At 59.4% G+C, this 17,573-nt stretch overlaps 1 protein-coding gene across 1 annotated transcript in view; it reads left to right on the top strand.

Moving 5' to 3' along the window:
- The window catches only part of KDM4B (lysine demethylase 4B), a 137,992-nt gene that overhangs the window by 89,342 nt on the left and 31,077 nt on the right, over window positions 1–17,573 (top strand). The window contains 2 exon segments of the mRNA XM_072787714.1: window positions 903–1,040; window positions 16,530–16,726. Coding sequence (XP_072643815.1) covers window positions 903–1,040; window positions 16,530–16,726 — 335 coding nt within the window.

Genomic DNA, 17,573 nt, shown 5'->3' with positions numbered 1-17,573 from the left:
GGTGGGGGGTAGACGGCACTCCCACCTTTTCCTGCAGGCCTTAGGGTGGGGGTTCCAGAAGCCTCCATCTGGGCTCATTGTGGACCCTCTCCCCTGTCACTCAGGCCCAGCTCCTTGGTTTGGGTCTCTCTGTTTCTGAGGCCAGATCACACCATTTGAATAGGTCTAGAACCATCAGCGTTTGACAGTTCTGATCTTGACATTGTGTCCTTCTAACATGCTATTTCTCCGGCCTCTGTGACCTCGCTTGGAAGGAGCCACCTCCTGGGATGTAAGGGACAGACCCAGGCTTACGACAGCTGGGGGCTCAGGTCGCTTCCCAGGAACGTCCTGTCCTCACAGGGCATGACCCTGTACTTGGAACACACCCCGTCCTGTGCTCGGGGGGCTCTGCAGCTGCTGCCCGTGCTGTCTGCGCCTCCTCCCCAGGCCCTGCACCATATCAGAATGTCTCCCAGTGGATGGCAGGGGGGCCACGCCCACCTCTCTCCCGAGAGTCCCTGGAGGCCTAGCATTCAATAGTCCCGTGTGTCTAGAGCAGCTGTCACCTTGGGGCCCCGCCTGGGGCGGGCAGCAGCTCTCATCCTGGCCACGGCCATACCTGCTGGAAAGGCCTGTGGGGAATTGGCCGAAGCCCTGGGACTTAGGCAGAGCTGCCTTCCACCTGACAGAGCTTGCCTGGCTCCCGAAGCCGGGGCTCCGTGGCACTTGGTGGGAAATCCTTGAGCCCACCTGGCCCTGCCATGCTTGTTGGTGGCTCCTGGTGGCCCTTGCCACCAGCCTGTCTACCCCGGGCCAGCACGGCTTCTGGCAGGTGAGCTGTGCAGTAACTGCCGCCCTGACTCTGGGCCTCGCCCCTCACCTGTTGGCTCCTGCTCACCTGTCGGCCTTTTCCTCCTCAGATCACACAGGAGGCCGGGGAGTTCATGATCACCTTTCCCTACGGCTACCATGCAGGCTTCAATCACGGGTTCAACTGTGCGGAATCTACCAACTTCGCTACTCTGCGGTGGATTGATTATGGCAAAGTGGCCACTCAGGTAAGTGCCCGCAGAACCTGTAAAGAGGGTCTAAATGTCTCTGCCTCTCTCTCTCTCTGTCTCTCTCATGAATAAATAAGTAAAATCTTAAAAAAAGTGGGGGTTGACCCCTCTCAGCCTCCCTGGGGCCAGGGCCCATGTGGCCTCCCCTTATGCTCAGCAGGGGCCCAGTCTCCACCTGGGTCCATTTCTGGGCTCCTCAGTGAACTCACCCCAAGACATTCCTCACCTGGAAGGAGCAGGGAGGAGGCATGGGGCAGGTGAGTGGACGTGTGGCAGCCTGGGGCCTGCGACCAGCAGCGGGGGGCTTTCCTTCCCCGGCAGACCCTGCTCTCTGGGCCCGAGGGCTTCCTGGTGTCTGGGCTGTCCATGGAGATTGCTGAGGGGCAAGGAGACTCCTCTGATTCTTTTCCTGGGAATTTGCTGTTCCTGTTCTCAGAGGGCTGATGTTTGGCCAAAAAACTTGACATCTGAACTGAACCCTTGTTTCCAGATTTCCTTGGCTCACCCGTCTGTGTGCTTTTGACTGACAGCTTTTGATGCGCAGATCCCTGGGAGCTGCTGGGCAGGGATGGGGTTGTGTCCACCCATTTGGCTTGGCTTCCCCTGGAGCCCGAGGTGGCTTTGTGGGTCCAGGTGACGGGATGTACACAGGCCTTGTGACTCCAGATCCCCTAGTTAGGGGGAGATGGAGCCCGGGAGAGGAGGCAGCGAGGAGGGCTGTTTGTGGAAACAGGCCCAGCCCTCCATGTGCAGCTTGTACCAAGGGCCTTCCTCCCAGGACTGCCACTGCGGCCCTGGGCCCCTGCCCTGGCCTTTGCAGAAGACGCATGCTCCTCCCGTCAGGCTGGTCTCGGGCTCTGGTCCAGGGTTTCAGCCCCTCCGGCCTCTCTTCGCTGCAGACGGTTACTCACAGGCGTCTCTCTAGTGCAGGGACACATGGAACAGGAGAACCCCCTCCAGCAGGGCCAGTGTAGTGTAAAACGGGGTGCTTCCTGTCAGCCTCCCTCGCTGGGGCCTGAGGATTCCTCCGAGGAGTTGCTTGGCCAGGTCTGAGTCAGCGCTCAGGACCTGGGCAGTTGGCGGGTTTCTCACCAGACCCAGAAGTGGTGTGACGCCCTGGGGATCAGCACGGAGGCCGCTGGCCATGTGTGGGTGTTGTGGCCTTGAGCTGTGAGCGTGACACACACCACGTCCGAGGCTCAGTGCGTAACAAAGGGCATGAAATACCACGCGAGTAATTGGTTCATGCTGGTTATGTAGACCGTGTTTTTGGATAGATTGGGTTAAATATAACGAAAGTGAATGCCGTCTGTTTCTTTTTACTTTTTGAACGCAGAGGCTGGACTGAAGATTACATAGGTGGCTTGTGTCCTGCTACTGGCAGGCAGCTCGGGTATAGACGGACTGGCTCTCCTTTATATTTCTAATTACCCGCTTGTCTAGCTTCACTGTGTCAGTGTGGTTTAGAAAAGGAAATGGGCTTTGTGGGGAAGATTCTCAGGATTTTTATCAGGGGGCCTGTCTTTGGCAGAGACGCTGGGCTTCGCTGAAAGGGGAGAGGTGGGAGCATCAGGATTTTTTCTTTTGATCGAAAGGAATGATGAAATGTCCTGGAGTGTGTGGCTTTGCTCACGTGACCCTGGGGCACCGTGGATGGGGAGACAATTCCACAGGGCCAGTGTGCAGTGAGAGCTCCGGCTGTGGCAGGAGCCACGATTGAGTCGTAAGCTCTGGACAAGATTGCAGGCCCATCCTGGAGGTGCTGTCAGCGCCGGAACTGCACTGGGGCCGGCGGGGACTGCCCAGATATTAAAAGCAATTTTGGGTTCAGCCATGTGTTCACAAACAAGTGACATTTGGGAAGTGCTGCCTTAGATTGGGCCTCCACGCTTACATTGCCAGGCGGCGTAGCGTGAAATTACTGAGCAAGTGGCGTGCAGTGCTCCGCGCAAGCTGGGGTTCAGGCGGGTGGCCGGGCCCCGTGCCGGGCTCCCTCGCAGAGCCACCCCAGCTGCCCCGGCTCCATGGCGGGAAGGCGAGGGGGTGAGCCGGGAGTGGCCATTGGCCATGGGGCATCCGTCCGTGCAGTCCTGGCTGGCGGCCCGCAGGCTTTTTGGCGGTGGACGGGGCAGTGGTTTCTGCCTCTTGCAAGCTCTGCTGCCCCGTAACTAGTCCAGGCAGGAGACGCAGCTAAGGCGCCTGGCCGGGCGGATGACAGCCGAGGCGTGTCAGGCAGAGGAGGGGCAGGCAGATTGTTGAGGTCGAGTGGTTCTCAGGGACCTGCTGGGTCCTTGGCCGCGTCTGCGGGAATGGAGAGTGCGGTTGGGGGAGGATCCCAGGATGCTCTTCCTAATAAGCAAGGGCTTCTGTGCGGCCTGAGCTCCCCACCCCCATCTGTGCTTGGGCCAGTTCCTTCTGATACCTCCCTCAGAACCCAGGGAGAGTGTTCCACTTTCCTGATTTTAGAGACTTTCAGCCTGGTTCTTCACCTTCTCCGGCTCTCAGGAATTGCGCCCCTCCCCCCCGCCCCTCTTCTGTGGTGCCACCTTGTTCCTCTTCCGTGGTGCCACCTCTGTGCTGACGCAGCAGACACCAACCTCTGGCACTTGGCCAGCCTCCGTGAATTTCAGGGATTCGTGTTCTTTCTCCTTCTAGAGCAAGGGTCAGCAGCCGGGGCCCCATGGGCCAGTTGGCAGGCTCTTTGTATGGTCTGCAACCTGAGCCTCATCTTTGGGTAGAAAAGAATTGGTAAAAAGTCACCAGAAGAGTATGCAAGACACCACTTAGATGTAACTCAGATTTCACATTGGCAAATGAAGTTTTATTGGTGCACAGCCATGCCCATTCATTGACAAGCTGTCTCTGGCTGCTTTTGCCTGCAAAGGCGGAGTTGGGGAGTTGCTACAGAGACCACCTGGCTTGCAGAACAGAAGATAGTTGCCTTCTGGCCATTGCAGAGGAAGTGTGCTGCCCCCGGTCTGGAGGGCTGATGGCACGGGCAGGCTCTGGCCTTTCCCGCTGGCCCTGGCTCCCACCTTCCTGCATCCTTCCCCAACCCCTAGGGTTTCTGGTGTCACAGGTGCTGCCCTCTCGAGCAGGTTGGCCCCCAGTCCTGACCTCCACACCCAGCGCCATGGCTGCTGCCTCTGGAGCTTCTGGATGGGCCTGTGAGGGTGCCGGGAGCCGTGGCTGCCCAGCAGGCCAGGCCAAATGCCCTCATGCCACTGCCATTCGCCTGCAGAGCCTCGCTGCCCTGACTTCCCCCAGCGCAGGAGGAGGCCCAGCCCTCCAGCGCTAGTCGGCCCCCCAGCCCAAAGGGGTTCCCAGGTTCCTCCTGGAGGTAGAATTGCAGAGGAAGCAGCCAGGCTTACAGCCTCTTGCCAGAGCCATCAGAGGGAACTCCTCCCGGTCTTGCACCCAAGGTGTGCTCTCTGGCCTGGCCTTGCCTTGGCAGTATTCACACTGTGGCACCCGCGACTCTGCAGCAGAAGGCTGGGCTGCCCTGGGCTCTCACCATCAAGTTGACGTGGTGTTCTGCTGTTTGCTCTCTTCAGTGGTTTTCCTTCCCGAGCCACTCTGCTGGCATCAACCTTCGCTACCAGTCAGCGTGCAAGAGAACCACACGGCCGCCTCAGCCCTCCCAGGTTTGCCCTGTGGTGGGACGGGCAGGAAAATACTGCCTGTTTCTTTGTCCTAGATTCCTGGCACAGTTTCTGGATCCCACGGCCTCGTCACCAAGGCATAGCACATGAGAACCCTTGCTTCCCAGCTCCTGGTCTCTTGGGAGCAGCACTGGGCCTCCATCTGGAGGCGGGATGCACGGAGGGAAATTGGCCCCAGGGTTTTACATAATTAAGGAGAAGCCGGCTGTGCAACCAGGGACCACAGAGGGCCCAAGGGTCAGGACTGGGACTCCCAGAGGAGGAGGCAGTGATTACAGGGACACGGTGGAGGGGCTTCCTGGCAGCTCCACCCCCCAGCAGGGGGGACACATGGGCCTGGCACTTAGAGTGACAGATGTGTAACCCGGTGGGCATGGGGGGGTGGACCGAATGTTGGTGGATATTAGCGTAGTGTGGTGGGGTTTGGGTCTCTTAAAAACATACACTCTCAGTAGGTTTCTTTTTCTTACAACTTTTTTCTCTTTTTTTAAAAAAACAAACAAACACAAGTGTAGCTTTTCCAGGGAGAGGGGAATGATCTTGCCTTTCCTGGGTACTCCCTGTAAATGCCCCATAGCCCCTAGGGGTGGAAGCTTTTGGCTGTTGCTGTCCGTGGTAGGGCTGGTTTTGTTGGTTTGTTTTATAAATGGGAATTAAAAACCAAACCAGGCAACAGGCCAAACAGGCCCAAACCGGTCACTCCAGCCCAGCCTCCGTTCTCCCCTGCCATGTGGGGAGCAACAGGAGCGTAGACTGTCATATGCAGAGTTAGCAGCCTGAGTGCTGTTGGGCACCTACTGCGTGCGTAGGAGGGATCCGGGAGCCAGCTGGGCCTGCAGGGAGAAGGTGAGAGGTGGAGCAAGGGCGGGGGCCTGGGGACCCCAGGACGCTACAGGGCTCCCGTGCCCAGCAGGTGTGGGGCCTGCCCAGCCCCGGGTCACATGCTGCTGCTCTTTTGTTTTGAGCCCTGGCGTTCCTTAGCAGGCCCATCCTCTCTCCCCCTGAGTCTCTCCCTCCAGCTTTACTGATGGCGCCATCCTGCCTCCAGGTGACTCAGGGGGGCCAGACAGGTCAAGTGACTTTGCCGAGGTCACGGCAACAAGAGGGCTGGACCCGGAATGTCCACGCCCTGCCTGTCTTCCTCATCCCACTTGGAGGCAGGTGCCCGTTGAGATTTCTGGAGGACACACTTCCCAGCTGCAGGTGTCTCTCCAGGCTGGTGGCCGCCTCCTGGCGGGTGTCCAGTGCTCAGCTGGGGTGGTGGAGTTGCCTCCTGAGGCCTGAGCTCCGTTTCCAAGAACAGAATTCCCTGGGCACGTGCTCAGACCGGCAGGCTTTGTAGTGGGATTACTATCGGGGGAGATCAGAGGGATGCGCCGGCTTTGCTCAGAGAAAATTAATGTGCACGCACTACCCGTTCTAGGCCTGAGCTCGAATTAGTCCGACAAGGCTGCCTGCCACGTTGGATTAGCTCGGCGCAGCCCTGGCTGCTCCTGTGGTGGGTGGCACTGGGTGAAGCCTGACAAGGGGCTCGTTCCTCCATGGGGGGGGGAGGGGGGGGCGGTGCTGGCGTCCCAGGCCACTCCACAAGGCAGATGCAGAAGTTGACTGTGAATTAAACAGAGCGAGAGAGATTTAAAACCCGGTTTGATCGGCCAGGAGCCTGGGTGCACTTAACTGATTTTCCGCCAGCTGTCTGGGCCGCCGCCTGCCGAGGCCTCAGCTTCCCTGGGAACTGTCAGCTCCCCGCCCAGAGGCATCAGCAGGGAGGGGGATGCTACTGGGTGTGGAAGAGGGGAGAGGGCCCTGGCTCCCCAGTGCACTGCACGTAGTGGCGGGGAGGCCTCTCCTGAGGCCCAGCCTGGGGCCCATCAGGCTCCATTGCTGTAAAACGTGAACCAAATTGTCTAGGTCGTGTGCCTTCTATTTTGGTAAAGATGCCGCCTGCTTCAGCGATTAACCAGGAGGCGGGGTGGGGGTGAGGGCGGAGGCGTGAGGAGGAACAGGGAGCTGCGACCCACCCGGGTTGGAGGTCCGGCTGTGCACCTGCCCGTCTGCACCTCGCTGACCCTATGATTTATGGCGCTGGGCAGCCAGGTGCATGGGGCTCGCAGCAAATTGCTGTGTGAAGTGTGTTTCCCCCACACTCCTTCCCCCAAGCCTCCTGTCACTCTGTCCTTTCCCGTGTGGGCAGGTGTCACAGCCACACGGTAGCTCCTGAGGAGCCCCAGGCCCCTTGGCTTTGTTTTGGATCCTGCTGCATGTCATGTCTTCCTCTGTGGCCTTTGTAAGTGTTGTGGGAATGCTCTCACGAAGCACCTGCTCTGTTAATGTTACCTCAGTAGGAGGTGCGAGGGGTCTGGGGGGCCAGGGTCATGTCTTTGGGCCCCAGGGAGGACAGCGACATCCGGATAATGCTCCCTTTATAGAGAAAGGGGAGGAGGGTGGCGCCGGAGCCCTGGCCTCCCGCGGCCTGCGTCGTGCTGGGTCCAAGGCTGGGGACCTGGCCCGCCCGGCTGGCTGCGGGATCTGCGGGGGGCGGCCCACAGTCAGAGGCCGAGGGGAGCCCTGGGAGCTGTGCACCTAATTGTTTTGTTTATGAAGCGCTTCTGAGAGCTTCCAGTGGATTTCCTAATGAACTGGTTTGTTCTGTCTCTCGCCGCAGCGCTGGTAATTACATCAGAAACGGGGGGCCGCGGCGTCTGTGAGCCATCACGAGCAGATGTGGGTTCTGCCCCCATTGGGGGATGTTTAACGCTTTGTGGGCCAAAGTGCCTGATAGCCCGAGTGCTCTGGAAGAAAGAAGCACGTTTGTTGCTTGCCACGCTGGGCGTCTGCTCTGGTGCTGCTGAGCAGAGGGTGGCATGTGGCTCTGCAGGCGACGGGGGTCGTTGCTGGCGTGGCCTCACCATGTGGGGGTTTGCTGCTCCCGAGGGTGCTCTGTCCTCAAACACGCCAGGGCACACGCGGGCCACTTGCCTGACGAGGCTATTGGCTGTGGACCCGCCCGCCAGGCCCTGGCGCAGCTCTGCGTGTTCCGCCCTCGTTCCGATGGAGGGCCAGGAGCCCCCGCTGCCACGTGGGTGGGAATGTGTGAGGGTCCCTGTGCTCATATGCTATTTGGGTTGATGATTTCATTGAACCACATTTAATAATTTCCTCTTTAGGGCAACACTGCATCTTCTCAGTCTCATTCTGCTGTTTTACATGAGCAAACTCTAATGTTTGTTAAATTCTTTTAAAAAGTAGTGGCCTCTGATTAAAGCTCGGTGCTATTTAAATTGGGGGAAATGTGGCAAACAAGACCCCACGGGCCCCGAGGCGTCATTTTCAGAGCCGCCTGTGTGTCCTCAGGCAGCCTGGAGCAGACCACCCACGGGTGGAGCTCCCAACAGGGGGCGTCTGGCGTTCTGATTACTGTGGGTCCTGCTGTGACGGGTCTGCCTTTACTGTGACCAGCATCAGGCTCGATGCCTCCAGGCCACACGTGTTCCAGCACAGATCAGAGCATGAGCGGCTGGTCGGGAATGCTGGGAGGGAATGGGGCCGGAGCCGCTGCGGGGCCCACGGGGGCTGGGATCCTAACACAGGCCCCCACAGGTGCTCAGCCTGGAGCAGTTCCCAGCCTGCGGCCCCTCAGGGGGCCGAATGTGCCTGACAGATCCAGATTTAAGTGTGTGCAGCACTGTAAACACACAAAGTGCCCCCAGGGCCCACCACCCTGACTTCCACCGCATAGAGTGGTCTTGTCCTCAGTGGGGAGCTCGGGGGACCTGAGCACCTGCTGGCTTTGGGCCCTCGCCACGGCAGCCTGACTCTAGTTGTTCGCCTCTGCAAAATGGACCTTCCCGAACTGGGGTGGTCGGTGACTTTGATATCATGTGTCGTCTGTGGCGTCTGTCCCTGCAGGCTGAGCCATGACCTGCTCTGGTGGCTGGGAGGAGGCAGGGGGGAGCCCAGAAAGAAGCTGAGACATTCTGTGGGAGGGGAGGGCCTCTAAAGGAGTGCTGAGTGGGCTTTGTTTTGTTTTTAAATCAGAATCTGTATTTTAAAGAATGTTGGACTTGCACACACGTGGGGTAAAGAGAGCCGAGCAAAAAAATAGGAGCTTGTCTCATTCTCCAGAAGCGTGGGGATGGTTGCCGTTAGCAGAGTCAGCTGAGGGAGGTGAGTCATTAACTCAAGCCCTAATGATAGTATATAGGGGATCCCTAAGTACGTAGAAGATTGGAAACAACCTGAATGCCCACAGGTGTGATGAGCCATGCAGACATTGGAATACCATACAGCCAGGAGAAAGGGTGAGGTGGCTCCTCAAGCTTGCAGGTGGAACATTCCCCAAAAATGCGTCCTAGGGAAAAGGCAAGGTGTAAATCATGGCTGTGGGATGTCATCTGTTTGGAAAGAAAAGGATGTCCGTGTTGTGTTGGTATGTGGAGAACATTCTGGAAGGAGACACGAGACAGGGGAGCCGCAGGTTCTCTGGGTAGGACCTGGAGGCTGAGCAAACGGGCTCCCGCACTCCCTCTGGTCTTCCTAGGTCTGTACCCTGTGAAGTGTTGGTGGTCCCCAGAAGTCTCTTCTGAGCTCTGTGGGCATATGCTGAGCAGCTGCTAGCGAGACCGGAGCCCTCAGTCTCCTCTGGTGGGGTCCACCCTGGACACAGTAGGTCCCAAATTCTTCAGACTGAAGGCATCTGGGGCCCAAGTATCAGTTGGAGGAGGTCAGGCCCCATGGAAGCCCCCCAAGCTTGGTGGTGAATGGCCCCTGGAAGCAGCTTTGGCAGTCTCGTCTGAAGTCCAGAGACCTACAGAGTGTGGCCCAGGCTTGCGGGGAGAGGAGGGTGCGGACCCCAGCCAGGCCGGGGCTCCCGCAGCCGAGGAGCCACGGTGGCCTTGAGGTCAGCAGGGACAGGCTGCGGAGGTGTGTGCGGCGGGGTCAGCTGGTGGCGCGCCGCCTCCGGGGGAGCCCTCCTTTTGCTATGTGATATTAAAGGCAGGTCTGGCTTCCGAGGTTTTATCTCACTTTACAAAAGTGCACTGTTTCATATGTGTTGGGTCATTTTGCGTGGGATTGTGACGGCTAGACAAGGGTAATTCTCAGAAGTTGAGAACAAAGCGGCAGGCCTAGGAATCAGACACAGAGAAACACTTCGGTTGCCTTTCTCCTGCCAGATGAGTGGCACAGGGAGGGCTGGAGAAGTAGGAGGCAGCGGTCTTATTTTGGGATGGGAATGTGCCAAGGCTGAATGGTCCGCCAGCCCCAGGCTGGGCCCTTTGCTCGTGGGATCGCATTTAAAACCCCTGACAGCACGAGGCTGGTCCCCTTCCCTTGGAAAGATTTAGCATAATGACTTCCTACATACTGCCCCCTCCCTGTCCCCGTAGGCAGGGCACGGTGCCAGCCTCCCAAGGAAGAGGCAGGGTGCGTGTCTGAGCCTGTGGGTTGATGCTTGCTTTACATTTAGCAAAAAATGCTTGCAGAGGAGACCCTGGATCCAGTGGGACAAACCCCAGTGCCCTCTGGGGCTGGATGTGTCCTGGGCAGTGATGGGGAGCAGAGGGGCTTGTGGGGCGGCCAGTCCCAGAGGAGCCACGGATCCCTGGCTGCCTGCCACCTGCTGACTCAGACCCTTGCCTGCCGCCCCTGTGGTCTGGGAGCGTCCTGTGAGCAATGGCGAGGTGCTTTGCCTGGTGAGGCCCACAGGAATGCAAATAAGTGAGATCCTCTAGGATGTACTGGGCGTGAGTCTTTATTCCTTTGAAAAGGCTGAATTTTTTGTTTGTTTGTTTGTTTGTTTGTTTTTTACTTCAAAGCCCAGAGAGGGAGAGGTGGAGTTAAGGTGGTGGACCTCGATTATCATCCTGCAGCAGGGTCCCCTGTGGGGGTCAGGGTCTCATGTTGGTGGTCTGGGTGCTGGTCTGCCTCCATGCGCCCTCGGCACCTGCCCTCTGTGGCCCAGACAGCCCAAGCCGGGTGCTACTGGGCCCCGAGGGCCACCTACTCTGAGCCTGACGATGTGCCGCTTTCTATTTCTTCATGCTCAGGAAAGAAAAAACCTATTTGTCTCTGCTTGGGGCCCTGCTCTGACAACCAGAGGCAAACCTCCCCCGTACCCTGTTTTCTCATTTTCCTTGGACTTAGCGGCAGATCCTGGGAGACCTAGGCATGAACGTCGGGCTCTTTGATATGTCAGTCTTCCAACCTGGGGTGACAGCCTTCCTGCTCCCGGGTCGGTGCTCAGATTAGGCCTCGGGCCCCTAAACTCCACGGTCGTAACTCTTGTCATTTGTCATCTGGAGGTGACAAGAGTGCTTCTCATTGAGCCTCTGGCTGGCACTCTCAAGATCCGTGGCCTTTTGCATGATTCTGTGACAGGAGTGATCCACTGGGGGTCACAGAGGCCTATGCTGATGTGACAGGAGGCTCTGTGTCGGGAGCACCCTGCCTGAGGGAACGGCTTGGGCCTCAGCTGGGCTTCTGCGCCCCCCGCCTGTCCCCACCAGTATTCTCGGGGACCCTGGTGAGATGTCCAAGGGAGTCAGTTCCTGGGTGGGTGAGGAGGCAGCCTGCAGCCTGCCCCCTCCCCCCGGCGTGCTTATGTGGTCAAAACCAGCAGTAACCGGAGAGGCAGAGAGGCATGAGGGGGTGCACAGGGTGTGCTTGCTTCCAGCGAGCAGGGGAGGGCTCTGTGTGTCTTTTGTCCCCCAGTGCCACCGAGGGCCACCACAGGGAGGGCCCGGCGTGTGGCGACACCTCCTCGATTCAGCCTCACCAGTTCAGGGCGCAGAACAGTCCACACGTGGAAGATGGGACCCTCTTTGAGCTAAAAGTCTGGAACCATTTTGCTCTGGCTTCGTATGACTTTACACTTGCCCAATCTGGTCTCCACGCCTTTCCTTGTACACGCCTACAAGCTTAGCAAGTCACGGGCCCTCACCGCCTGCTCACACTCAGGGCCGCACTGCCCTGGGCTCCGCTGTGCGGGGGAGTCCGTCAGGGGAGCCACTCCTGGGCCTCGGGCCTCATCCCGGATGTGTCCCTCCGCTGCGTAAAGAGCGTTACCGCCTGTAGGTGTGACACCCTGGGAGGTTGAGGAGGAAGAGGGTGCCGTCTGCACGCCCGCCACCGCCACCACAGGGGAGAGAACGCCCCCCCCCCCCACCCCCAAGGCTGATGGCCCTTCACCTTCTGCTCCAGGTGCAGGTGCAGTGCTTCTGAGCGAACCCAGGTGACCCAGGGCCTGACTCCTCATTCCTTACGTGTCATTTCAGAGACGCCCGTGCTCACGTTCCTCCGTGTGTGAGGGCCTGGGTTCGTAAAAACAGAAACACCAGGCAGTTCCAAGCAGAGCGTGTGAAATCGTGGCTGGGGGCAGGAGCTGGCATCTCTGCTAAGAGGGGACCCTAAGCCCCTGGGCAGCATGGGGCTGGTCCTCTCGACCCCCCGGGTACCCTGTGAGGCCGGGTCTGGGCCCCAGCTGGGTGAAGGTGCTTCACAGCTGGCCCAGGCCCCCTGAAGTCCTTCTGGGCGCCAGGCGTACGTTTTTGCGGTGAATGGCCAGCCTGGGCGGTGGGTACAGGGCGAGGGGTGGGGGCAGGTGGCCCAGAGGAGGCTGAACTGAGGCCAGGCCTCTGATCACCAGGCTCTAGGTGCTTCCTGGCAGCTGGTGAGAGCTGGATTCTGGAAACAGCTGGTGGGGCGTGTGCAACCTGCCACGGTCCGTAAAGAACAGGACTGTAGTAGGTTTCCACAAGGACACCTGTCTGGGTGAGCTCAGGCCACTGTGACAAAGGATCACAGACCGGGTGGCTTGTCAGCAGTAGGAATGTGTCCCCCACTGTTCTGGAGGCTGGACATCTGAAATGAGGGTGCCAGCGGGGCTGGGTTCTGTGAGAGCCCTCTGGAGGGTTGCAGACGGCTGCCTTCCCGCTGTGTCCCTGCATGGAGGGGTGGGGGTGACCGAACTTCCTCCTGATGTTCCCATCTTCTCATGGGGATGGGCTTCCACCTAGAAAAGCAGGGGGACACGACTCCATCCACCGCACGTGCCTGTCCTGCCCTCCTCCGCTCCTCCTTGGAGGGGTTTTGCGGGGAGGGGGTGGGGAACTGCCGCTCCCCCTCTGTGCTGTCACTCCAGGCCACGGGTTTTGCCTGCATTGGGGGAGCGCCACTGAACGCATTGTGTCGATTAATTAAATTGGCACGGGCGGCTCCTTGAGCTGCCTGTCAAGGGCTCTTTGAGGTGCATTTTGTAGGGCTGTCGGGCTCCTCTTGATGGGAGGCGTCATCAGGGAAGCAGTTTCTGCGTTGCGTGCGTTGAGGGGTGGCCACCCTGCCCTGGCCCAGATGTGCCCCTTTGCCACTGGTGTCTGATGGGGAGCAGGTGAAAGGCCACAGGTGCCGGGCCTGCCCAGGGCCCCGTCCAGGCCAGTGAGCCCAGAATTGGGGGCGAGGGCTGAGTGCCTGTGGTGAAGGGCCCATGCTGTGGGTGGCAGGCAGGCAGGCCCCACCCAGGGACCCGCAGCCGAGGCTGGGGGGTGGGGGACCCCACTCGAAGGTGCCTCTGTCCCCGCCCTCCCCCCACCCCAGTTCCCTGCCTCTTGCCTTTCCTTCCTTCTCTGTTCCCAGACGGCCCTGCCTGGCACTAATGGAATCACCAGCCACCCTGCGTTGGCTGCTTGGGGCAGGACAGGTGCCACTTGGCCTCCTCATGACTGAGCCTCCCTCAGAGCGGAGCCCTGCTACACCCGGTTCCGGCAGCGACGGGGTGGCTGTATGTCCTGACAGCTGTACGGAGGGCCCTAGGGCATGCTCAGGCCTGCAGGGGGCCTCTCCGACCTCCTCCCCCACATTCGTGCCCCATTTCTCGTCAGAAACTAATGACAGGACCAACTCCCTTTGAGAGCACTCTCTGTCGCTGGTGCGGATGGGGGGACTGCTAACTCGGGGGGCTGATATGCGAGCCACAGAAACTGTCGGCTTGACAGATGCCAGCAGATCCTTGAGAACGCGTGTCTCAGAAGGTTTGGGAATGGGATGGGGGCTGGAGGGGGGAAACGAGAAGATAGAGCCCTTGGCTCCGGGCCTCCCTCCCCGGGGCCTGCTGCTCAGAGGCCTCCCTGAGGATGGTGCCGTGAGCCCCCGCCTGCTCTGAGCCCCCTTCCAGGCCACCCCTGCAGCCTGGGGCCTGTGTACCTCCTCCCGGCCACCCCAGCCACATGAAGCAGCACCGTGGGACATCCCCGGTCACCGGGTAGCAGGTGGTGAGGGCTCTTGGGGGGTGTCTGGCGTGCTCAGCCCCAGGAGGTTGCTTGTAAGGAGAAGCTGGGCCTCTCTACTGGCCTTAGCAGCCTCGCCTCCCCACCTGCGGGGCCGACAGGAGCCCGTGGGTCTGTGGCTTGGGCTCCCCAAGCTCAGCTGCTCTGTGCCGTGTCCTAAACCCCAGTGCTGTTGCTCCCCTCTCCGGGACCCACTGCTCGCTCCGGTCATTGTCCCCACCGGTGACAAGCCCCACCACAGCCAGAACCCGTGGAGAGGGAGCGAGGCTCTTCCCAGCAGCACCGCCCCAGCCGGGCAGTGGGGCGTGGGCCAGGCTGCACAGCAGCAGGCAGTGCTCCTCGGAGCACATCCACGTGTCCCACTCCACGGTACACACAGGTGCTTTTTTTAATTACTTAAGGAAAAGCAATTGCCAAGCCACTCCATACAAATCCCTTAAGCTGCTGTTGATGGTGACTCTGGGGAGGCCACGGCCGGGCCAGGAATCTGAAACACGGGCACCATCTGTGCTCCCGCCGCTCCGAAGCCAGATTGCACCACCAGCCTTTCTCTCCTGCACAATTTTTCATTAAATGAATTGCGTTTGCTGGGAATCGCTTGTCCATAAATATTCCCTCCCACTTGGCGTGGTCAGGGTATTGCAGTCCTCAAGTCCGGGTTCCCGGACCCAGCCCCTGGGGGAGCGGGGGTGGGGAGGTGGGGGGGGTGGGAGCTGGGCTGCGGAAAAGCCCTGAGGACACTTCCCGAAGCTCCTCCTGCAGCCCTACCACGCCCACCTCAGAAGGGGGTCCTCAGTGTTCATTGTTTCCAGAGCAGATGGGAGAAGCTTCAAGGGGCTTGTCAGGGCCGGGTGCACAGTTGCTGGATCCAGTTACATCTTTTCCTTTTTGCCGTTTCCATTGAGAAAGTGACAGTGACAGCGACACGGTTGTAAAGGATGGTGAGACGTGTGTTTGAAATGGAAACAGGTTTTAAGCCGCAGTTTTGGAAATGGGCTTCTCCTAAACCTGTTTATTTGACGGGGGGGGGCAGAAAGAGGGGACGAGAACATTCTGAGCAGGCAGGTGTTCAGAGTCGGAGCTGCGGGGGCTGCAGGGCAGGTGTCCCTGGGCGTGTCCTGAGGCCTCTGGTCAGGGCTCTCAGGACAGGCCTGTCTTGGATACATGTGTCCCCATAAGGAGGCAAGGACTGTGTGCTCTAGACAAAGGCAGGAGCCCCAGCCCGGGGTCAGGACCACCTCCTGGGGTCCCCTGGGCCACCTGCTTCCAGGACCTGTAACCGGGGCCTGTGCCTAATCCGGCCCTTTGCCTGTTTTTGTAAATAAAGTTTTATTGGTGCACCTCTTCACTTACCTCTTCTCTCTGATGTTTCTGAGCTACAGCAGCAGAGGTGGGAGGTTGTGACGGAGACCTTTTGGCCCACAAAGCTGAAAATAGTCACTGCCTGGCCCTTTACGGACAGTTTGCCAGCCCTGCCCTAGACCAGTGTCCCCTCCATTTCTCTCCCTTTCGCAGTAGGATGGTTGTCCAGTCCCACAGATGAGTAGGAGAGCAGGGCTTCCTGAGTTCTTCCTGCTGATGGAGGAAGGTCATTGGCTCACTGACCAGCTTCTGGAATCTCTAGCTGGCTTTTCTGACCCACGACTTCCCAAGGTGTTAAGTGTCCCTGGAACACCTGTGTGCCTCCTGCATGGTGCCCAGCACCAGGGGCCACCACGATGCTATGACATGGAGGAGACACTTACGGGAGTTGTTCAGGGGACAGGAGGGATGTGTCTAGACAGCAGAAGAGGGGGCAGGAGGGACCCCATTTCAACCTGTCCTCTGCACATGTGTTTGCCCTGTGCTTGGGGCTTCCAGACACAAAGGACCCTCCAGTCCAAGGCAGTGTTGGTCCAGGCCACCCCGGGACACTGTGCCTGACCCTTCCCCAGCGGGCCACTCTGTCTGAGTTCGGGTCGCCCTGGAGCCAGCCGCTGACCCTCGGGCTCCCGGCTTCCTCTCCCTAGACCAGAGGCGGAGACTGGGAGCAGGCGTGTATGCGTCCCTGGGCGCCCTGCACCTCCTCAAAATCACTTGTGTTTCCTTTTCTGCTCTCAGCCTTTTGGGCCTGACAGCTCTCCCCTCTTCCTAACCTTTGAAATTACTGCTATTAAGCAGCATTCCACATGCATTATTTCCTACTTGGGGATACGTGTGTCCGACAGATGGGAGATTTTGGTGAGAGCCAACATGGGGCAGCTGGAACTTGGACCCTCGTGACCTTGGGCTCCTGAGCTCTGTCTCTGCTGCTGACCCCTGAATCCCCCACAAAGGGTCTGCTCTCATCTCCCCAGACCACGTGCTGGGGGTGGGGCTGGGGCCCTACCGGGGTGGGCCAGACGCTCACACCCAAGGGCATGACTTCCACTTGGGAAAGAAAGGTGCCATTCCCCGCCTGGAGGTAGAGGCTCTAGAAAGGAGAGGGGCCCAGTTGGGGTCTACCCTGGCCCTGCTCAGCTCACCAGCCACAAGCTCAGCAGGTCTCCCCTGCCCTCCTGCAGTGCACGTGCCGGAAGGACATGGTCAAGATCTCCATGGACGTCTTCGTGCGCATCCTGCAGCCAGAGCGCTATGAGCTGTGGAAGCAAGGCAAGGACCTGACGGTGCTCGACCACACCCGGCCCACAGCCCTGAGCAGCCCAGAGCTGAGCACCTGGAGCGCCTCTCGGGCCTCGCTCAAGGCCAAGCTCCTGCGCAGGTGAGTCCCCCTGGAGCCTGAGCCTCCGCACCCTGCCTGGCTCTCCAGGTGACAGTAAGTGACTTCAGCCCTGGCCACACCCACTCTCCACCTGGCTGGTGGCTCTGCCCCTCCCCTTCCCCTGTCCCTCTCCCCTCCTTTTCCCTTTCCCCCTCCCCTCCTCCTCTCCCCCCTTTTTTCTTTCCTTCCTTTTTCTCTTCCCCTCCTCCTTCTCCTGTTTCTTTTGCAAGAGTGTCTCTGAGGCCTTGACTTCCCAGAATGAACGTTGTCAGTGGGCCTTGGGGCAGGTGGCATCTGTTGTCAGGGACTCAGGTTCCCCCCATCACCACCACACACTCATTCACCAGCTCCTGGGAGGCCAACCCTTTGGTGCTTGGGCCACACAGTTTCCTCACTGGGAGGACACAGACGCAGGCAGCCCCTGTCACTCCTCTGACAGTTGTGGGCATAAGAGCTGGGTTTCTGTGTGGCGGGGCTGCTCGGGCCTGTCCTTGGCTCTGAGCGCTGGCAGGTCTTGTGCTGGGGCCCGCAGAGCTGCAGGGCCCCTGCCCTTTTGCGCCTGTGGATGCTCATTTGGTACCTCCAAAATCACGCTGTTTGGATTCACGATTATGGCACTGAGTCCAGAGTCCTGTCCATACAGACATCCCCATTCTGGCTCGGAGGGCCCCTCTCTACAGCGTGGACCCCTCCCGGCCCCCACCTTCCAGGACAGTGTGGTCACTGCCTGCCTGGCATTGGGTGGGGAAGAACAGAGCAAAGCGACAGCGCCCTCTTGGTGTGTCATCGAGCCTGTGGGAATGTGGGCAGGGGGTGGGCTGAATGGGAAATCAGCTCTGTGCCAGGA

This window comes from Canis lupus, chromosome 19 (assembly GCF_048164855.1).
Source record: "Canis lupus baileyi chromosome 19, mCanLup2.hap1, whole genome shotgun sequence".
NCBI lineage: Eukaryota > Metazoa > Chordata > Mammalia > Carnivora > Canidae > Canis > Canis lupus.
Note: the sequence above shows the minus strand (reverse complement) of the source record. Positions and strands in the feature narration are given on the sequence as shown.